Raw genomic sequence first — 24327 nt, 5'->3', positions numbered from 1 at the left:
AAGTCCAAGAAGGACAAGACAGAGAGGAGTAGAAAGAATATCTGAAAACATAATAGTCAAAAACTTCCCAGGGAAGCAGACTTGGCCCAGTGGATAGGGCGTTTGCCTACCACATGGGAGGTCCACGGTTCAAACCCCGGGCCTCCTTGACCCGTGTGGAGCTGGCCCATGCGCACTGCTGATGTGCGCAAGGAGTGCCGTGCTACACGGGTGTCTCCCGCATAGGGGAGCCCCACACGCAAGGAGTGTGCCCTGGAAGGAGAGCCGCCCAGCGCAAAAGAAAGTGCAGCCTCCCCAAGAATGGTGCCGTGCACACGGAGAGCTGACACAACAAGATGATGCAACAAAGAGAAACACAGATTCCCGGGTCAAGCAGGCCCAGGGTTTGAACCACGGACCTCCCATGTGGTAGGCAGACACCTTATCCTTTGGGCCAAGTCCGCTTCCCTCCTATATGATTTAAAAAAACAAATGCATAAAGTAACTGTAAATCTGTATTAGTGGACATACAATGTATAAAGATGTGACTTGTGATAATAACATAAAGGGAGGAAACAGCTGTAAAGGACCAGAGTTATGTATGGTACTGGATTTAAGTTGATATCATTTCAAACTAGACTGTTATAAATTTACAATGTTAACATAGAATACCCATGAAGATAATTAGGAAAATGGTGAAAAAATACACAGAAAAAGAAATGAAGAAGAATAAACGGTACACTAGAAAAATCAACCAAACACAAAGGAAGGCAGCATTGGATGAACTGCAGAACAGAAAAAATATAAGACATAAAAAACAAAACAATACAGCAGAAGGCAGTTTGCCTATGTGTAATAAAATTAAATGAAAATGTATTAAACTCATCAACTGAAAGTAAAAAACTGGCAGAAATGGATTTAAAAATATGATCTAACTATATGCTGTCTAAAAGAGACTTAGTTTGCATCCAAAGACACAAATAAGGATCAAAGTGAAAATGGAAAAAAGATAATCCATGCAAAAATTAACCAAAAGAGAGCAAGGGTTCCTCCTATACTAATGTCTGACAAAACAGATTAACTCAAAAACTCTTACAAAAGGCAAATGCAAAATGGCTGAATAGAAAGTTTTCCTGAGAATAACGAAAGAACTGGATAAAGAGCTTGGACTTAACGAGGTAGTGACTCTGGAACAAGATTGTACATTTAGAACCACAGGAATGCTGAATAAATTTTAGTTAATATGGGTAAAGATAGCAATATAAATGAAAAGTATAATAATACTGGCATTTATAAGTGAAGACTTTAGCTTTCCTAAGTGAAGGTATGGGAACTAGAGGTCAGCCCACATTCCTCAGCATTACAGCCATGGCTATGGAAACAGCAGTGGCTGAAGACATGTAGCCTGGAATCTGGGAGCAGTTGGCTGGAGCCAGGGTGGGCAGAGGGAACACAATCCTCCAAAAACTGGGTTTAGAAGTTGAGGTGAGTCTGGGGGATCCCTCAGGAATCAGCATGGATGCTAGCTTTGGTTTTGGAACTCTCAGGAACAGCAACTTCCAGCTTCCAATGAGCAACTACGAGGACACAGAGAGCTAATGCATGCTTTTTATTTTATTTTTTCTTTCTATTTTTTGTATTTGCTCCCTCTGGCAGACCTCTAGGGAATCAGTGCATACACTGGCATCAGTTTCAGCCTTGACAGTAGCAGCTTCCAGTTTCCCACTGGCATCTACTGAAAGACTTTTAGAGGCAATACACTCTTTTATGTATGTGTGTGTATTTTATTAATGTACTTTTTTCTTTTTCTTTTTGTTGGCCTGGCAGACAGAGAAGTGGGAAAAGTAGACTTCCTGAATGACCACAACATAATACTCAGAATGTTCAGTTTCCAAAAAAATATTAAAAAACATTCAAAGAAGACTATAAAGTATGGTACAATCACAAGGAAAAAGAATTTGACAAAAAATATCCAGGAGGAAGCCCTGGTCACTGAAATTACTAATCAAAGATCTTAGATCAATTCTCTTAAATAGGACAAAGAATTAAAGGAAAACATAGGCAAACAACTAAAGAAAACCAGGAAAACAATTTATGAACTAAATGAAATTCCAATAATGAAATAAACATTATAAAGAGGAATCAAATAGAAAAAACTAGAGGTGAAAAGTACATTAACTGAAATGAAAATTTCAAAAGCTGAATTTAACAGCAGACTGGAGCAGGTAGTAGAAAAAAGGACAAGAAAACTTGAAGATAAAATTGGAAATACTCTGTCTGAGGAACAGAAAGAAAAAAAGAATGGAAAAAAAAAATGAACAGAGCCTGAGAAACTAATTAGACACCCGTGCATATGCCAATATATGCACCACAGATGACAAAGAGAGAAGAGAGAAAGGGGGGAAAAAATAATGTCCTAAAACTTCCCAAATCTGATTAAAGATATAAATATAAATCTAAGAAGTTCAAGGAACTCTAAGCAGGACAAACTCCTAGAGATTCACACCAAGAAACATGATAGTTAACCTGTCAAAACAAACAAAAAAGACAAGAAAATCTTTACAGAATTAACACATTATATACAAGAGATCCTTAATAAGAATAACATCTGATTTCTCATTTGAAACCATGAATACAAGAAGGAAGTAACATTACACATAAAATGCTGAAACAAAAAAAAATTAACCAAGAATAATATGTCCTTCCATATGAGGGAGAAATTAAGACATTTCTGGATTTTAATAATGCTGAGGGAATTAATTACCATGAGATCATCTAAAAATCATGCAAAAGGGAGTCTGTCATGTTTAACAGAAAGGATGCTAGAGAGTAACTTGAAGCTGTACAAAGAAAATATGACCTCTGATACAGGTAACTGTATTGCTAAATATAAATGCCAGTATTATTTTATTTTTCATTTATATTGCCATCTGTACCTATATGGCCTAAAATTTAAATTAACTTAAAAAAAAATCACAATCCTTTGGTACAGGTTACATAAATAAAAAAGAGGAAGTGGATTTGGCCCAACGGATAGGGCGTCTGCCTACCACATGGAAGGTCCAAGTTTCAAACCCCGGGCCTCCTTGACCCGTGTGGAGCTGGCCCACATGCAGTGCTGATGCACGCACGGAGTGCCATGCCACACAGGGGTGTCCCCCCGTGTAGGGGAGCCCCATGTGCAAAGAGTTTGCCCTGGAATAAGAGCCACCCAGCACAAAAAAAAGCGCAGCCTGCCCAGGAATGGCATTGCACACATGGAGAACTGACGCAGTAAGATAATGAAACAAAACAAGACACAGATTCCAGGTGCCGCTGACAAGAATACAAGAACACAGTGAAGAACACACAGCGAATGGACACAGGAAGCAGACAACTGGGGGGTGGAGGGGTGGGGAAGGGGAGAGAAATAAATAAAAAATAAATCTTAAAAAAAAAAAAAGATACAATTAGTGAGAATAAAAACATAAAGGGGAGGGACATAGGGTGACAGAAACAGAAACAGTTATTGAAGTTAAACCAATTATCAATACAAACTAAACTATAATAGATTTATGATATTAATTTAATACATGTTAACCACAAAGAAAACATATTTAAAAATCTACATAAAAGGAAATGAGAAGGAAAGCAGTAATGGAGCAAAGGAGGAACTACAAAAAGGTATAAGACATGCTGAAAACAATTTGGAAAATAGAAGAATGTTTTGACTTAAATGTAAACTCTCCAATCAAAAGGTCAAGATTGACAGAATGGAAAAAGAAGCATGAGGCAACTATATGCTGTTTACCAGAGACTCATCTTAGACAAAACAGACTGAAAGTAAGAAGACTGGGGAAAAATATGCCTTGAAAATAGTAACTAATAGAGAGTTTGGAGAAAAAGAACACTACACTGATTAAAAGGTCAATTCAAAAAGGAGATACAACAATTAAAAACATAAAACGGGTAGTATCATATCAATATTTCCTCATTTCAAATCAACCTGTATTACATTTTCCAGAGTTTCCTAAATGTTTCTGGTTCACTAACAAAATCTTTCTATATTTTTCATGAACAGATTTTGTTCATGTTTTAATGATTTTTTTTTTTTTTTGGTTATTTCAATGATATTATAGTTGGGAGAAAGCAGTTTCTCTTCTTAAAATCCAACCATCATCCAATCAAATGAATATTTCAAAAACATATATGCACCAAACAACAAGGCTCAAAATATATGAAGCAACCATTGTTGGAATTGAAGGGAGAAACTGACAAATTTAACAAAACACCATTTTGAATACTGGATAGAACATCTAAGCAGAAGATCATCACAGAAATACAGGACTTGAACAACACTATAAACCAACTAGATCTAACAGACATATATAGAACACTTCACCCAACACAGCAGAATACATATTCTTTTCAAGTGCACATGGATCATTCTCTAGGATAGACCATATGTTAGGGCACAGACAAGTCTAACTAAATTTAAAAGTACTGTAATTACAGAAAGAAACTTCTCCAAATACTAGAAATCAATAACATAAGGAAAACCAGAACATTTACAAGTACATGGAAATTAAATGCACACTCTTAAACAACCAATGGTCTAAAGAGTTATCACAAGGGAATTTATAGACAAATGAAAACGAAACCATAATATGCCAAAAGTTATGGAATGTGGCAAAAGTAGTGCTTAGAGTGATAGTTATAGCTATGAACAACTATTTTAATAAAGAAAAAAGATCTTAAGTCAATAACCTTACTTCATATCTTGAGGAACTAAAAAAAGTAGAGCAAACTAAACCCAAAGTCAGCAGAAAGAAAAAAATCATTGAGATTAGATAAGAAATTAATGAAATAGAGACTAGAAAAACAACTGAGAAAATCAACAAAACAAGAAGTTGATTATTTGAAAAAATCAATAAAATTGACAGACTTTTAGCCAGACTGACAAAGAAAAAAGAGAAAAGGCACAAATAATTAAAAAAGGGAAATGAGAATGGTGACATCTATTGATCTTACAGAAATAAAAAAGAACTTTATGAGAATACTATGAGCAATTGTACAACAACAAATTAGATAATCTAGATGAAATTTTTAAATGACTAGAAATAAACATACAACCTAAATTGACTCAAAAAGAAATAGGAAACCTCAAAAGAACTATAACAAGTAAAAAGACTAAATTAGTAATCAAAAATCTTCCACCAAAGAAAGGTGAGGAACAAATGGACTCACTGGTGAATGCTACCAAAATTTAAAGAATTAACACCAATCCTTCTCAAACTCTTTCCAAGAATTGAACAGGAGGGAATACTTCATAATTCATTCATTCACCGAGGTCAGATTTACCCTGATACCAAAGCTTGATAAAGAAAGTACAAGAAAAGAGGATTTTACATCAATTTTTCTTAGGAATAAAAAGGCAAAAATCCTTAACAAAATACTAACAAACTAGATCCAACAACATATTACAAAGATCATGCGCAATGGCCAAGAAGGATTTATTCCAGGAATGCAAGGGTCAATCAGTGTAATACATGACATAAATAGAATTAAGGAGGGAAAAAAACCCCACAACACAAGATTATCTCAAGAGACACAGAAAAGGCATTTAATGAAATTCAGCAACATTTCTGATTAAAAAAAAAACACTCAGAAAACTAGGAATAGAAGGGAGGCTTCTCAAGATGATAAAGAATATTTATGAAAAACTCAGCTAAAATCATACCCAATGGTGAAAGATTGAAAGTTTTCCCCCTAAGTTCAGGAACAAGATAAGGATGCCCACTGTCACCAGTGCTATTCATTATTGTACCAGAAGTTCTAGTCAGAGAAATTAGGCAAGAAAAAGAAATAAAAGGTATCTAAATCAGAAAGCACAAAGTAAAACTACCTCTATTTGCAGATGAGATGATCTAATACATAGAATAGTCAAAGGAATCCATCCACAAGAAATCTGCTAGAGCTAATAAAGGAACTCTGCAAAGTATAAGACCAAGAGACAAAAATCAGTTGTGTTTCTACATACCAGCAACAAATAATTCAAAGAGGAAATTAAAGCAACAACTCCACTTACAATAGCATCTAAAAAAATAAAATATCTAGGAATAAATTTAACCAAGGAGGTAAAGACTTGTACACTGAAAACTATAAAACATTACTGAATGAAATTAAAGAAAGCCTAAATAAATTGCAAGACATCCCTGATTATGGATTGAAAGACTTGATATTGTTAAAAATCCAATACTACATGAAATGATCTACGTTCGACAATCCCTATCCATATTCCAGCATTCTTTTTTACTGATCCTCAAATTCATATGGAACTGAAAGAGACCCTGAAGAGCCAAAACTATCTTGAAAAAGGACAAAGTTGGAGAACTCACCATTTCTCATTTTAAAACTTGCTATAAGAGCCACAGTAATAAAAACAGTGTGGTATTGGCATAAGGACAGACTAATGGAACAGAACTGAGAGTTCAGAAATAAAGCTATACATCTATAGTCAATTGATTTTCTTTTTCAGGTACTGGGGCCCAGGGATTGAACCCAGGACCTTGTATGTAGGAAGCCGGTGCTCAACCACCAAGCCATATAAGCTCCCCCAAGTTGGTTTCTTCGTTTGTTTCTGTTCCCTTTTTTAGGAGGTACCAGGAACTGAACCCAGGTCGTCCTATGTGGAAAGCAGGCCGTTGAGTCACATCCACACCCCCTGATAAGGGATTTTTTTTTTTTGAAGTCCCAGGACCAATGATTGAACCGAGAACCTTGTATGTGAGAAGTCAGTGCTCAACCACTGAGCTACATTGGTTCCCCTGAGTTGGTTTTACCATTTGTTTCCTTGGTTTTTGTTTTGTTTTGTTTTTGTTTTTAGGAGGCACTGGGAACCAAACCCAGGAAGCAGTCGCTCAGCCACTTGAGCCACATCCACCCCCCTCAACTGATTTTTGACAAAAGTGGCAGGTCCACTCAGTGGGGAAAGAACAGTCTTTTCAAAAAATGGTGTTGGGAAAATTGGAGAGTCTAATGCAAAGGAATGAAGTTAGACTCCTACCTTACATCATATACAAAAATTAACTCAAAGTGTCTCAAAGACCTAAATATAAGAGCTAAACCTATAAAACTCTTAGAAGAAAATGTTCATGACCTTGGAATTGGCAAAAGATTCTTAGATATGACACTAAAAGCATGAGCAACAAAAGAAAAAATTGGTAAATTTGACTTCATAAAAATTTAAAGCTTTTGTGCCTCTAAGAACATGATCAAAAAAATGAAAAGACAACTTATAGAATGAAAGAAAAAGATTTGTAAATTATATGTCTGCTAAGGATCTAGTATTCAGAGTATATAAAGATCTCTTACAACTCAGCAACAACAAAAAGAAACAATCCAATTAAAAAATGGGCAAAGGGAATGGATGTGGCTCAGGCAGTTGAGCACCTGTTTCCTACATGGGAGGTCTAGGGTTTGGTTCCTGGTTCCTCCTAAAATCAAATAAACAAACAAATGAAAACAAACGAACCAAAAAAAAAAACAACTCAGGGGAGCCAATGTGGCTCAAATGGTTGAGCGCCAATTTCACACTTAGGATGTCCCAAGTTCAATCCTCAGCCCCAGAAAAAAAAAATGGGCAAAGAACTTGAACAGACATTTCTCCAAAGATACAAATGACCAACAAGCACATGGAAAGATGCTCAGTGTTATTAGTCATTAGGGAAAATCAAATGAAAACCATAATGAGGTATCATTTCATATACGCCAGGATGGGTATAACCAATAAAACAGAAAATAAGAAGTGTTAGGAGGATATGGAGAAATTAGAACCCTTGCACATTGCTAGTAGGAATGTAAAATGGCACAGCTACTGTGGAAAACAGTTTGATGGTTCCTCAAAAAGTTAACATACGACCTTCCAATTTTACTTCTAGGTATATATGTAAAGTAACTGAAAACAGATACTCTGAGAAATACCTGTACATTAATATTCATATCAACACTACTCAAAGTAGTTCAAAAGGTAGAAGAGTTTAAAAGATAAATCTCAAAAAACATGCTAACTGCAAGAAGCCATCACGCATTGTATGACTCCATTTGAATGAAATATCCAGATCAGTTAAACAGAAGGCAGACTGGTGCTCAGCAGGGACTGGGGAAGGGGGTAATGTAGAGTGATGGCTTAATTAGCATAGGGTTTTATTTTGGGGTGATGAAAATGTCTCAAACACAGGTAGAGGTGGAGGTTGCACAGCACTGTGAATGTACTAAGTACCACTGAATTGTTCCCTTTAACATGGTTAATTTTATACTACGTGAATTTCACTTCAATTAAAAAGAAACGCTCATTTCAATAGCTTGTTAACAGAAGCAGCTATTGATTACACACCTCAAGATTGAATTCCCATATTGTTTTTAACCCTGGGCCAAATTAACTTTCAGTGGCCTGTTTATCCACCTATCTAGGTGAGATTGTTATATTCACATAGATCACAGGTAAGAATAAACAGAATAAATGGGAAAGATCATTGAGCACATAAAAAGTATAAGGCAGCATATAAAATTAGGTTATTAGCATTATTACTTTTTTTTTGAGGTACTGGGGGTTGGGGATTGACCTGGTACCTTGTCTGCGGGAAGCCAGTGCTCACAACCAGTGAGCCGCATCGGCTCCCCTCATTGATTTTTTTCTTTGTTTTGCTTGTTGTTTTGTTTTTGTTTTCTCTAGAAGGCACCAGGAACCAAAAGCAGGTGCTCAACCATTTGAGTCACGTCCGCTTCCCTGTTACTATTTTTAAACAGATAAATTAACGGGCTATTCTTCAATGCTCAAAACATATATAGAACTTACTATCATGCAATTTTGCAGTGCCAAACAACCTGCAGTTTTTAAATACCAGTTTGCTAAACTTTTCACTCGGAAATGGGAAGAATGACTGACCTTGTTAATATCCTCTCTTGCAGCATTAAGTGCAGATGGACCAATTGTCACTTCAGTGTAGACGTTGGACTCAGCCACCCACCAGCGCAGGACGTCAGCACCATACGGGGGCTCTTTGCTTTGGTCCTTTACATTGAGAAAAAACATAGCAACAAAATGGCTTTTGGTCCTTGACACTGTGAAAAAGTACCTAAACAGAATGGCTTGCAATTTCAATTAGTTGAACAAATGTTTTAGGCAAGATTTCAAGAATGTCTGAGCCCAGAATATAAAAGTAAAATATACCAGCATTGTAATAAAATAGGGGCCAACAATTTCAGAATCAGGCTGCATCTAAAAAATAAAGTGGGAAAGAGAAGGAGAATATGCTCTGTAATCTTATTCATCGCACAGACACTAATACCTAATTTCTTCTGTGGTCGTGTATTTATACACCTATTATAGCTCATAGCTGAACACAAAACTCTGCCATGGACTTCCACATTACGGGAGCCGAGGGAGTGGGGAGCAGCTTTGCCTTTTTCATAGTCCTTAGTGAACTCTGTACACAAAGCAATGTTACAGGATGTGAGGAGGGCAGTAGAAAGCTATAAGAGCAAAATAATACAAGAGATTTCTTTTATGAAAGCAACCCAAAACAAACCAAAATATCAGCAACCTCCATATATGACCTCCATTACAAATAACTTGCTTTAAAGCGTACAATTTCCAAGAATACAAAATGAGAGATGCATTTAAAAGCTGCAGTTTTTTTCATACACTTTCCATCAACTATAAAATTATAGTTTACATGCTTTTTTTGATTTTTTAATATTGAAGTAACTATATCCTTAGGGCTTTGGCTGCCAACTTAAGAACCTTACAAGAAAAGCAATATAAATTTTTGGGACTACCTACCTGTCCTCCATTAATGACAACATCAGGATTAACAACATTCCCATCCGACTTGGACATCTTTTCTCCCTTTTCTCCAAGGGTAAATCCATGAACAATCACTGCCCTAAGAAGACAAATCAGCTATTTTAACAATAAACACAACTGTTATTATCGTTTTGAAGATGATTTATGGCTTAAAAAAGAGTAACTTAGTTTGCCATTTTAAAAAAAAGGATTTTTTTGTGACAGACTATGGATGGAAGCTGTTCTTAATAAAGTTTAATTCTCTACAGCTTGAGATATACCCTGCTCTAAATTACTTGAAGTCAAGTTTTTCACTTGTATATAGGTTTCCAACTATTGCAGTCAAGGGTAAATTTATCTCTTTTAGGAATTACAATTTTAAGATTTTAGCTCAGTGACAAGACATTCTCTGCATCATTTTCTCTTTGTTCTATCACCCCAAACTCTTTACTTCTCTAAGGAGATTGTAACCTAATACAAAACAGTGTTTCATTACATGTATTACTCAGTGTAGTACGTCACAATCGGCAAGTACACAAGGGTACTCAAAGTATGCTGCTTGTTTAGGTAAGGTACAAATACTCACTTATAAGGTGCTTTATTTCTTGATGCCACACTTGTTAATAAAGAAGACTGAAACCAACCCCCAAGCTGGTCTTTTCCTTCCAAGTACAAATCAGCTCTTTGGTCAGAACCTCAAATATAAAAGATGAAGGACTTTAAGTCAATTAAAATAGGAAAACAAAAATGAATATGTATCAAAAGTATTAAAATAATAAAAGTAACCATGCTACTTATTACTTTTGTTATGCTATTTCCAAAGACTAGATTACATTAAATTGAACAGTTGATCCCACTACTACTTTCTTATTCAAGATAAAGGAAAAAGCTTTGGAGTATGATCTCCTAAATCACAGGGGACTAAAACACTATGTATGGGAAGTGGACTTGGCCCAGTGGATAGGGGGTCCGTCTACCACATGGGAGGTCCGCGGTCCAAACCCGGGGCCTCCTTGACCCGTGTGGAGCTGGCCCATGCGCAGTGCTGATGCACAAAAGGAGTGCCCTGCCACGCAGGGGTGTCCCCCACGTAGGGGAGCCCCACGCGCAAGGAGTGCGCCCTGTAAGGAGAGCCGCCCAGCATGAAAGAAAGTGCAGCCTGCCCAGGAATGGTGCTGCACACACAGAGACACGGAGAGCTGACACAAGATGACTCAACAAAAAGAAACACAGATTCCCATGCCGCTGACAACAGAAGCGGACAAAGAACACGCAGCAGAGAACAGACAACTGGGGTGGGGGAAAGGGGAAAGAAATAAATTTAAAAATTTTTAAAAAACACGATGTAGTGTTTGTTTTGGCAACATATATACTAAAATTGGAACTATACAGAGAAGATTAGCATGGCTCCTGAACAAGGATGACACACAAATTTGTGAAGCGTTCCATATTTTTTATTTTTGTAAACTGGTCAGTTAATAAACAGTGACTGCTTTAAAATTATTAAAAAAAATAAAACACTGTAAGCTAGGGACTAATGAATAATATTTATCAATATTTCAGTTAAATCATTTGAGAAAATAAACTGATGTTTTTATTAATGCAACAAATATTTGCTGAATATCTATTAACTTTATATATATTAAATCATTTAATTTTCATGACACCTCTATAAGGCAGGCTTAATATTATCAATTTTACAGAGGAGTTAAGTGAGGTTCAAAGAAGTTAAATAACTTGCCCAAAACTATATAGATAGTAAGCAACAGAAATTTGAACAGACAATCTGGTACCAGAGTACATGCACTTAACCTAGAAATAACGCTATCTGAATGTGCTGAATTTTGATGGATAAATAAATCAGAGAAAAAAAGAGTATCTTAGAAAGGTCAAATTATCAGTTTCAAATTTGACAACGACCAGTCAAAAGATAGGCAAAATATGAAAAAAAAATAAGTTAGTGTTAAATTCCTTAAGATATAGACATAGTAAGTTTCTGGCTACTTTGACATTCAATAGTTAACTATTATCTGACACAAAGGTACCATTTGGCAAACATCATGAGTTAACAATTATTTCAGGCAGTGTCATTAAGGGATGCAAAACCAGTAAACAAAAGTTTAGTGAGAAAACTGGGCATTTCCACAGTCTCAAAATATCGCCCTACAATGCTTATTGATGATTGCTAGGGGTAAAAGTAACTTTGCAATAGAGAAAACTGGTAGCAATCACCTTAATCCAGCGATCAAAGTTAAAATATCACCAGTAATGGGACTCTAAGATAGACATCCTGTACTTTCTGATATAATGCACAATATATCATAGTATTCCTATCAAAAATACATAACCTGAATCTAATCAGGAGAACACATTGCACAGACACAAACTGAGAGAAATTACACAAAATAAACAATCAGAACCTTTACAAATACCAAGATTAAGAAAGACAAAGACAAAACAAGAAGTCTAAAGAGACATGAAAACCAACTGCAGCATGTCCAAAATTGGCTCTTGGACAATACATATTTTTCTTTTCCCATAAAGGACATTACTGGGACAACTGGCAAAATCTGAATAAGATCTGTAGATAGCTAACAGTCTGGCATCAATGTTAATTTCCTGATTTTGATATTGTACTGCTATATAAGAGACTTCCATGTTTTTAAGAAATACATACTGAAGTATTTCAAGAAAAAAAAGGTGTAATATATGTATCTTGTCCCAAATAATACAGAAAAAAAGAGAGAAAAGGGACAGATAATGATAAAGAAAAATTTTAACATCTGGGAAATCTGATGAAGGTATGTGGTAATTCTTTATGCTATTTTGCAAATTTTCGACTTTTCTATAAGTCTGAAGGTATTTCAAAATTAAATTTTTCAAAATATGAAATATAATATCTTTGGGAAATAATAAAAATCTAAACTCACAACTCTTAAGCTCTGTAATCCCTTTTATTTATAAATAATGCTTTGTCCTTATGTCCTAATATAAAGAACAGTATCATTATCCTTTTATGAGAAAGATTTCCCAGGTGGAGGTAGGGAGACAAAATTAAAAGAACTGCATTTTCCAGTTTAAGTTCAATTCAACCAACATTATCCACCACTTATTACGCAAAAGGCACTATGCTAGATACTGGGGAGAAAAGAGAAGTCTGTTGACTAGACTCTTCAAGTTGACATCTAGTGGAAAAGGCAAAAAGAATAAAATGTTTTAGTGTCAACATCTAGAATGCTGCTTCTCTATCCTAATTTTCTTCTTCCTCTAATTGAATTATTATAAATTTTATTTTTGCAGCACTTTTAGGTACATTCAGATTGCACAGAAAGTACACGAGTCCCCACATATACCACACACAGTTTCCCCTATAATTAACATCTTGCATTAGTACAATCAATAAATCAGTACTGATATATTATTGATAACTAAAGGGAAGTGGATGTAGTTCAGTGGTTGAGTGCCTGCTACCCATGTATAAGGTCCTGGGTTTGATCTCTGACACCTCTTAAAAAAAGCAAACTGAAAAAAATAACGAATTATATCATTGATGTGGCAAATAGTGGTCACTGGAGTGGCTAAATGCAGGGAGATGTAAAAAGATGTGCACTACGGGGGTATCTTCAGGTTTTGAAGTTGTCCTAAACAACCCTGCAGGTACAGATATAGGACATTATATATTCCACCATAACCCACTGAATGGACTGGGAGAGAGTATAAACTACAATGTAAACTATAATCCAGGAGTGTAGCAGTGCTCCAAAATGTATTCATCAAATGCAAGGAATGTACCACACTAATGAAAGAAGTTGTTAATGTGGGAAAAGTGGGGGGTGTGGGGAATGGGGTATATGGAAATCTCCTATATTTTTATTTTCTAAAGATTTATTTATTTATATACTTTTTATTCCCCTTCCACTCCCCCTACCCTGCTATTTTTTGCTGTCTGTGTCCATTTGCTGTATGGTCTTCTGAAACTATTTCTCTTTTTGTCTTCTCATTTTTTCTCCTCTAGGATTCACCAGGACTCAATCCTGGGGACTCTGATATGGAGAGAGGTTCCCTGTCAGCTGCGCCACCTCAGTTCCTGGTCTCTGCTGCGCTTCCCCTTGACTGTCTCCTTCATCTCTCTTTTGTTGTATCATCTTGCTGCATGACTCACTTGCGCGGGCACTGGTTTACCACGCAGGCACTGGCTCACCACACAGGCACTGGCTCACTACATGGGCATGCTTCCTCTTCTTCTTTTTCACCAGGAGATCCCAGGGATCGAACCTGGGTCCTCCTATATGGTAGACAGAAACCCTATCACTTGAGCCACATCTGCTTCCCCTACACTTTTTTATGGTTAACATTTTGTGTGATCTATGTATCTTTTAAAAATAAATAAAAAATATATAAAAAAGAAACTGTACAACAACTGGACAGAGTGATTTTTTAACTGTTGAATCTATAATTTTTTGATAAGTTAAGGTTTGAATAAGAAAATAACTAAAGACAATAATTTACATTATAGCTTACTCTTTGTGTTACAGTTCCATAAGCTTTGACAAATGTGGGATGTTACATATCCATCATTACAGAACCACATAATTTCATTACCATAAAAAATGCCCCGTGTTCCACCTATTCATTCCAACCTCCCTCTCCTGAACCTACGGCAACCACTCATCTTTTAATTATCTCTTTAGTTTTACCTTTTCCAAACTGTCATTTAATTGGAATCATAGTACATAGCCTTTTAAGACTGGCTTCTTTCACATAGCAATATGCACTTAAGGTTCCTCCATGACTTTTTGTGCTTGATAGCTTGCTTCTTTTTATGCTGAATAATATTCCATTGCACAAATGTGCCAGTTTCTTATCTGTCACCTACTGAAGGCATCTTGATTACTTCCAGTTTTTGGCAATTATGAAGAAAGGTGTTATAATGTATTCTTTTTTTTTTTTTTCTAAGATTTTATTTATTTATTACCCCCCAACTTTAAGGTTGCTGTCTACTCTCTGTGTCCATTTGCTGTGTGCTGTGTCTGCTCATCTTCTCTTTAGGAGGTACCAGGAACAGAACCTGGGACCTCCCATGTGGGAGAAAAGAGCCCAATCACTTGAGCCACCTCAGCTCCCTAGTTACTTGTGTCTCTCATTGTCTTTCCTCTTTGTTGTTTTTTTTAGTTTCTTTTTTAAAATTTATTTCTCTCTCCCCACCCCATTGTCTGCTCTGTGTCCATTCGCTGTGTGTTCTTTTGTGCTGCGTCAGCTGTCCGTGTATGCAGCACCACTCCTGGGCAGACTGCACTTTTTTTGCAAAGGGCAGCTCTCCTTACAGGGTGCACTACTTGCATGTGGGGCTCCCCTACGCAGGGGACACCCCTGCACATCAGCACTGCACGTGGACCAGCTCCACACGGGTCAAGGAGGCCCTGGGTTTGAACCCTGGACCTCCTGTGTGGTAGGCGGACGCCCTATCCATTGAGCCAAATCTTCCTCCCTCTTTCCTCTTTCTATCTCTTTGTTGCATCATCATGTTGCATCAGCCTCTTCAGTCAAATGGGGCTAATAACAATATCCACCTACCTTATAGGGTTGTTGTAGATTAAAGAAGTAATATAGGATAATGCCTAGGACACAGTGAGTATTCAGTAAATATTAACTATTATTAAGGGCACATCCAGGGCACCCTGATACTTCTTGAAAAAGAATCAAGGAAAAATTCTTCCTGGTACATGTCTTATCAGTTTAATATTAAAGAATACTTGCAAAAATATGGCTATACTAAAATATTAAAAAAAATACATGGCTACCCATAACCAAATTGTCTTTAGAGTATAATAAAACAGGAGAACACAATACAAAATAACTAGTATTTTCAGGCATGCAGAAACTTAGGGAATATTGCACTTACGTGTCATTAAAAAAAAACAACAAAAAAACAAAACTTGCTAAATAACTCCAGTCAACTACGTGAAGAAAAACAAAATAAATCTGAAACTGAAAAGCTTCACAAAAGAACTAAAAGCACTAAATCATTTACAAGTGTAATTCATATGAAAAATATTGGGCAATGAAGGTTGTAAAAGAGAATATGAACTTGATAAACTTAAACAATTACAGGTGGGGAAGGGAAGTGGGAAGCAAAAGAGTACTATATACCTAATCGCTTTGAGCAAGGATTCAAGAATCACTCTATAAAATTAAAACATGCAATTTAAAAATTGTCATCCATGCCTCAAAAAGTGATTTCTTTTAGGACCAAAAGTTTACTAATATTTTATTAATTCATTCAGTAGAAATTTGTTTCACTGAAAGTAATGTTTAGCATGATGTCATTTTTATGAAATTATTTTTCATCATTCACTCTATTTATCCAGAATTGATGAATAAATAGATAAAGGCATGTCTGGAATGAGGTTCATCAAAAATTAACAATGGCATTAGATGGAATTTTAAGTGATTTTGTACTTTTCCTTTTTGAATTTCTGTTTCTGTATTATTTAAAATTTTACATTGAATTCTCTGTAAATACATTACCTTTTCAAAAGCAATGAGGCTATTTAATACATGGCCTCTGATCCTATTTTAGAAGTTATATGTTATCATAGCCTAATAAAATAAGAGGACACCAGCCCATTTATAGTTGCACAACAAAACAACTAATAAATATGAAGGGCAAATTCCCAATATTCTTTGTCTTTCTTATTATCAAATATATCGAGTTGTTGGAATTGCATAAGATGAAAAATATGATCTTGGGAAAGAAAGTGTGCTACCAGAAAATGTGTGAAAGAAGTAGGAAAAAGAGGGGGGGGAGGGAGCATTTTGGGAGTAGCAGAGCTCTGAACATGGAACAGAAAACGAAACTTGGCTCAAAGTTTCAAAATGAAGAAGAGAAGTTTAGTCTTGGAAGATAAGAAATACAAATTGTAGCTGAAATCAGTTAGGGCTCACAAACTGTATAAATTACTGCGCAACTTCATGTAAGTCACTATTTTCCATTCTGGTAAGTCAATTTTTAGTAATGCTTATTTTTTCAAACAACAAAAGTATATTCTCATTTTAGGAAATTAAGAAAGCTGTGACAATAAAATAAATTCACACATAACCTTACTCCCCAGAGATAATCACTTTAACATTTTAGCACAATTCCTTCTAGTATTTTGTCTACACATATCGATATTTACATGAGTTTGTTAGCAAATCAAAGTATCGTGTCTGGATTCTTCTGCTGTATTCCTTCCTACACTTCTGTATTCTGCTCTTTTTAAAATGTTACATGCCTTTAAATAGTCAACCATGTTCATAAATGTTCTTCAAAAACATAACTTATAATGGCTGCATATCATTCTATCTTTTGACTACATACCGTATTTTAATTATTTTCTAAAGATAGATATTGGTGTATTGTTTCAAATATTTTACTCCTAGAAATAACACTGCAATGGACATCCTCACACATAAATCTTCATCCACATCTAATTATTTTTATAGAAGAGATTCCTGTAAGCTGACTTACTTGATCAAGGATTGAAACTATTTCAAAGCTTTTGATGCAAAAAGGATGCTAAAATCTGTTCCACTAAGTTGGCGTCAAATTATACTTCCACCAACAGTCCACAAGAGAGATGAATGGTGCTTAATCTACATAACATTTGAAAACATTTTAAACCAAAATAACAAAAAAATGTATTGAAATATAAAAACTTGCAAATACTAGGATTTTAAGAGGTATTATAGATGTTCTTAAAAGGGTGACATTAAAAAAAATAGTTTTCTGGGGTGGGCGTTTTCCATCATCATCCTTTTGTTAGCTGTCCTGGGCAAGTCCAATGAACTGGAAAGTAGGTGTTGCAACTCTGCTCAGAAAGTATCTACAACTGCAAGCAAGACAATTCCATCCATTTGCCCCACGGGATCTAAGCCCCCTCTCAATCAGAAACAGACTGGGAATCACCATCTCAAATTCCGAAAGATTGCAGAATGAAAAACATAAGGGGGGAATGCAGCTCCATAGCTGCATAGCTGAAATAGACGTTATTATTATTCTAGCAATGGAAGAACTTATATCATTGATATAAAGGCAGCGGCCACTAGAAGTTCTGAGGGGAGGAAGAGGAAGAGAATAGGGTGACATGGGGCATTTTTTGGGACATTGAAATTGTCCTGCATGACACTGTAATGACAGATAAAGGCCATTATATATTTTGTCAAAACCTTTAAAATTGTGCAGTACAAAACGTAAAGTATAATGCAAACTATAGTCCAGGGTTAGTAGCAATGCTTCAATATGTTCATTAATTGTAATATGTACCAAACTAATGACAGATGTTGCTAACGGAGGAAACTGTATTTGGGGGGAGGGGTATATGCGAATCCACCAAATTTTTGGTGCAGCATTTATTAATTCTAAAACTATTTTAAAAATAAAAATATATATATTCTTCAAAAGTTGATTAGGTTTCTGTTTCAGAAAATAATCTCTTCCCTATTCAATTTGTTTCTGTTAAAAGAAGCAGAAATGAAGTAAAACAAATACTTTAAAATATTAATTGGATTTAAATAAATGGATTTAAAACCATTTCAGAAATTAAAAAGCAACAATGCTAATAGCATTTCTAAGACTCAAGAAGTGAAAGAACTTTGAAAAACGCTACATAAACATTATTTCACATTTTGGCACACTCTTTTTTGAAATTTAGGATGCTGCCACACATGTGGCAGCAGGAAACCTTCTTCTTGCTATAGCCTGCCTAAGTTGTATTACAACTTACATTTTCAATATAATTTGGGGAAACAAAGTATATAAACTTGCAATTTTTTCTCTGAAATACAATGGGAGATACTTATGAAACACCAATTCTGGAAATAACTACATAGAAAATAATAAAAATTTTACTAATCTATAACAAATTTGGCTATGGATTATTATGTATAATTTACTTGTAGTACAGACCAAACAAATTTACATGCATTTCAATTTTCAAGTTCCCTAAACAAAAAGGAAGCACAAATGAAGAAAATATTTTATATTCTAGGAGTCATATTGCCACCTCTCAATAGTGAGATCTGTTAACCAAAAGTAGACCTCAAGTAAAATTGGAGACAACCCCTTAAATAATGGCCAGATGCACAAGCAAGCTATTTTTCCCACATTCCCTTGCTCCAGAAAACAAACGGGCTTTCTTGGGCCAAAGAGGGCACTTAGCAGGAGGAGGGCACTTAGTGAAGGAGTTCCTAACTGTTCATTGCTTCCCTACCATCTCCTTCCTACCTTTAATCTCATACTGATGACATGCAAGCCTTGCTCCTCATTTTATCTCCAACTTTTCACTTGGTTTCCTTAAGGATATTTCTGCCCAAATATATAAACAAACTCTCTTCTAATGAGTGATTTCTCCTTCTAGTAACTTCTAATTCTTGCCCAATCTCTCATCTTCTCTCAAAGGGCCAAAACCTTACCCTAACCATAATTAAGTACAAAATTAGTGCTGGTAAGTTGTTTACATAAAGAGGAGGAGAAAGCCTTTGTAAAAAAGGCAATGAGAAGAGGATATGTCTCAAGCAGTTGAGCACCTATTTCCCACATGGGAGGTCCCAGATTCAGTTCCAGTGCCTCCTGAAAAAACAAAGACAAACAAACTGAAAAATCAACTTAGGGAAGCCGATGTGGCTCAGTGGTTAACTGCCGGCTTCCCACATATGAGGTACTGGGTTCAAGTCCTGACCCCAATATCTCAGGAAAAAAAAAAAGTCAACGTAATATGGAGTAGCACGGCAGGAGAACTGAAAGCAAGGGCGCATGAGTTCTAGTCAGATACTACCTATGTGACCATCACCTAATTCAATCTCATTTCCTACTCTTCTGCAAAACAACAGGATCACTATTTCAGTGATTTCCAGTTTGTTTTACACAACTGGATGCATTAAGGGTTGCCAAGTAGACAAAGGAAAAGGAGTTGGTTGATATTAGGGAGAAATTCCCATTTTTATCTCTCTTATGTATTGCAGCTCTATATAAAATTTTTTCTGGAAAAAACAAAAATGGTTGGAAATCAGTGTACTAGTGATCCCTGAAGGTCCTTCTAGATCTACAATTTTATGATAGCAGATCTTCTTCCAAGTAAAGCAAAGATCTATTTAAAAATTACCTGGAAGAATATGAGACCATGAAGTTCCACTGTCAAACCAGATGTCCAAAACATCCTGACCTGGTTCATATTCCAAGGCATCAGGACCACCAATCTAATAAGATGATGTAAAAGCATTCTAGTTACACAACATGCATGGTAAAGGAAAAAAATACAATACTTACAGCCATTATATCCAAGTTTAAAACGAAATGTAGAACATTTTAAAACATTTCACAATTAAGTGCAATTTGTCTCCATTTGCACATAAAAGTGACAGTGACCACTTAATAATCATATATGTTAACAATGTAAGGATGAACTGGCTTTTATTTTCCTGAAATTAACTTCCAGTTTGGATTTTTAATGTATGTTACAGTCAGTTAACTCAAAATTCAGATCCCACAAAGTCCAGATGTACCGTTCAGCCATATGCTCTCATAATTTTAAGTCTGTAAATCATATTTGGTTTTTTGGCTTTTTTTTCAGGTACAGGGGCCAGGAAATGAGCCCAGGACATTGTATGTGGGAACCCAGCACTCAACCACTGAGCCACATCAGCAACCCTGAGTTGTGTTTTTCATTTGTTTGCTTGTTGTTTTTATTTTTAGGAGGCACTGGAGACCAAACCCAGGACCTCCCACGTGGAAGCAGGCATTCAACCACTTGAGCCATATCTGCTCCCCTATAAATCATGTTTTAAAGTCACAATTATATCTGCTCAGTCAACCAAATCAGTCCTAAAATCAATCTTAGCCCACAACGAGATAAATGTTACAATCAAATGACCATGATAATCCACTGCTTCTATAGCTAAGGAAAAATATTTGATTTTACAAATTGGATTGGCTCCCAATTTTTAGAAAATAAATTCAGGAACTGTGCATGATAAAATGAAATAACTCCCACAAATGCCTCATTGTTGCCAGTAAGTCATGTAATACACAGAAAGGCTATTAAATAGAAATAAAAATTTACCTGAGATAAGATTTCTCTTGGAAGAAGTTGCTCAGGAGGAAGAGTCCACCAAATATCACTGCCATGCTGTTCTACTAGTTGAATAATATGCTCAATGGTTTGGCTATTTTAGAAGGGAAAAAGTCAAGATTATTCAGTTAATCAATATAATACAGATTTTTAAAAAATTAATAGTGATACTTATTTCTTATATGCAGCCTTGATATTTCCCCAAACTTCAGTGATATATCTTCAGTTGATACATGCTTGGCTGCTGTCATCTTAAATTCAATAATTAATATAATTCAATAAATCATATGCATCCCTTAGAGAGAAAAAAAAAGATTTCTTCTGATATCCCTATCAGTCACTGATTTCCCCATTCCATCAATCAATTCTCTTTCCAGGTACTTATACTCAAAACCTAATTATCTCAACCTCCTCAATTTCTACCGAAATTAAGCCAACACCTTGACAGTGCTATCTTTGAAATATTACTCAAATTCATCATTTGTTCCCACTGACACACTATATTACTCCAACTTGCCTGTCACATTATATATATATTTTTTTTTCTGGGGGGAGGGAGGGGCAACATACAAACATTATATATATATTTTTTTACAATAAAACTATTTTTTAAGTTAATAGATCACAAGGAATGTTACATTAAAAAACATAAAAAAACAAAAAAACATAAGAGATTCCCATATAACCCACTTCCCACCCTCCACCACATCATTTTTGTAAATTGTATTTTTTTTAAGACATATACATCACAAAAAATGTCACATTAAAAAATGTAAGATGGGAAGCGGACTTGGCCCAGTGGTTAGGGCGTCCATCTACCACATGGGAGGTCCACGGTTCAAACCCCGGGCCTCCTTGACCTGTGTGGAGCTGGCCATGCGCAGTGCTGATGCGCGCAAGGAGTGCAGTGCCACACAAGGGGTGCCATGCCACACAGGGGTGTCCCCCAGATAGGGGAGCCCCACGCGCAAGGAGCACGCCCCATAAGGAGAGCCGCCCAGCGCGAAAGGAAGCGCAACCTGCCCAGGAATGGCACCACCCCCACAGAGAGCTGACACAACAAGATGACGCAACAAAAAGAGACACAGATTCCTGCGCCGCTGACAACAACAGAAGCAGACAAAGAAGACACAACAAATAGACATAGAGAACAGACAACCCGGGGCGGGGGGAGAGAAATAAAATAAATAAATCTTGAAAAAAAAAATGTCAGAGGTTCCTGTATACCCCCCACTTGTCACACTATATTGATGAAGTGGTTTGACTTTTCCCCTATTCTCATCCCTTTAATTTACATGACACACCTTGATACAGGTACATTCCTAAACTGCTTTAATCACAGCAATCCCCTGCTGGAAAACTTTCAATGGCCCCTTATGGCTGCCCCCTCACGGCTTACAGGATTAAGTCCAAATCCACTTGCATAAGAGGCACTGCCATATTATGAGCATGGACTTTAACAACGGATACCCAGGATCATATTCTGATTCTGCCACTCTTAAGATATGTGACCATGCACAAATACTGAAACTTCTCTTAAGTCTGATCGTCTCATCTGTTAAAGAGAATAATACAATTCATTCATTCAAAATCTATTTATTGAGCACCTCTGATTTCTCTGCACTGGAGATACAGTGATTAACAAGACAGACAAGCTTCCTGTTCCTGTGGAACTTATATTTTAGTGGTCCTAGATGCTTCTCTCAAAACTGTTCTCAATTGTTGAGAACAGTTTTGAGAGATGAGATTATAACATGCAAAACAGCACATTGCCTAATATGAAGTAGAAACCCAATAAATGCATATCAAAGGAATATTGAAATAGGCCATATTCCTTTGGGCAGATATACAGCTGTAATTTGTATATTAAACTCAAGAAAAATATTTATACTGAAGTTTCTTACAAGAATAACATACTTTTTAATTTACTATATTGAATTTATCGCAGTTTTATTGACATCACAACTTCTTCTAGTTGCTTTCCATTAAGTAGCAGTACATGTAATGGCTAATAGCATGGACTCTAGAGTCAGAGAGCTTTTGGCTTATTTCCTGACTGTACCCAATATTAGCCATGTGATCCCAGGCAAGGCACTTTGTACCTTGGTTTCCACATCTGTTAAATGGAGATAACAAAAGTATCCCTCAGAGTTATTATGAATATATTATTAATATTGAGCTAATATATATATAAGATACCTAGAACAACATCTGGCACATATTAGTATTAGGTAAGCATTAGCTAGTATAGTATTCTAGCTGATTCTTTGAAGTCAGGCAAAGTGAGATAGAGTTAATTGTGTATTAAGCAATTATGAAAACACATATTTATATTAATATTTAAAGATTACCATATAGGGAAGCAGATGTGGCTCAACTGATAGAGCATCCACCTACCATATAAGAGGTCCAGAGTTTGAACCCAGGGCATCCTGGTCCATGTGGTGAGCTAGCCCATGTGCACTGCTGCCGTGCGCAAGGAGTGCCATGCCACAAAGGGGTGCCCCCATGTAGGGGAGTCCCACACGCAAGGAGTGTGCCCCACAAGGAGAGTTGCCCCACACAAAAAAAGCACAGCCTGCCCAGGAGTGGCACTGTACACATGGAGAGCTGACACAGCAAGATGATACAACAAAAAGAGACACAGATTCTCGGTGCTGCCGATAATGCAAGCGGACACAGAGAGCAGACAACGGGGGGTGCGGGGGTGGGGGAGGAAGGGGAGAGAAATAAATAAATCCTTAAAAAAAAAAAAAAGATTAGCAGACTAAAGCCAACTTTTGAATTGTGTTCCTTTTTCCCTGTTCCATTAATGTAAGTAACTAAGAATTAACTGTAGGTCCATGATAGCCAATAGAAATGTAAAGGATAATGAATAGAAAAAAATTACTGTTCTTATTCTAGATCTGCTTATTAATCATGATTATACACAACAAATAATTTAATCTCTCTGGGTCTGACAATTCACAGGTAAAATGAAAAACTGTTGTGGGGCCAACAATGGTTAATATAAATTAAATATGTTCTACAAACAGAAATATGCAGAAGCAAGATATCACTAAGGTATGCTATTAAGGACAGACTGAAAAAGTATAGGGAAGCGGACTTGGCCCAATGGATGCGGCGTCCGCCTACCACATGGGAAATCCGAGGTTCAAACCCCAGGCCTCCTTGACCCGTGTGGAGCTGGCCCATGTGCGGTGCTAATGCGCCCCGTAGGGAGAGCCACCCAGCGCGAAGGAGAGTGTAGCCTGCCCAGGAGTGGCACCGCACACACATGGAGAGCTGACACAACAAGAAACAAGAAAGGAAACACCAATTCCTGGTGCCGCTGGTAAGGACAGAAGCAGCAGTCACAGAGGAATGCAGCGAATGGACAAAGAGAGCAGACAACTGAGCAGGGGAAGAGAAATA

General features: G+C 36.4%; 1 protein-coding gene and 1 non-coding gene across 2 annotated transcripts in view; one reads left to right on the top strand and one right to left on the bottom strand.

The window, feature by feature from the left end:
• The window catches only part of IARS2 (isoleucyl-tRNA synthetase 2, mitochondrial), an 82226-nt gene that overhangs the window by 9610 nt on the left and 48289 nt on the right, over positions 1-24327 (bottom strand). The window contains exons 13-17 of the mRNA XM_058275233.2: positions 20905-21007; positions 19948-20041; positions 10392-10500; positions 9803-9905; positions 8906-9031 (exon numbers count right to left, since the gene is read on the bottom strand). Coding sequence (XP_058131216.1) covers positions 8906-9031; positions 9803-9905; positions 10392-10500; positions 19948-20041; positions 20905-21007 — 535 coding nt within the window. The remainder of the gene's footprint in view (positions 1-8905; positions 9032-9802; positions 9906-10391; positions 10501-19947; positions 20042-20904; positions 21008-24327) is intronic.
• LOC111761101 (U6 spliceosomal RNA) lies at positions 11154-11260 on the top strand. Its single transcript, XR_002794558.1, has one exon. It is a non-coding gene; the product is annotated as a U6 spliceosomal RNA (small nuclear RNA).

Source organism: Dasypus novemcinctus, chromosome 13 (assembly GCF_030445035.2).
Source record: "Dasypus novemcinctus isolate mDasNov1 chromosome 13, mDasNov1.1.hap2, whole genome shotgun sequence".
Lineage (NCBI taxonomy): Eukaryota > Metazoa > Chordata > Mammalia > Cingulata > Dasypodidae > Dasypus > Dasypus novemcinctus.
Note: the sequence above shows the minus strand (reverse complement) of the source record. Positions and strands in the feature narration are given on the sequence as shown.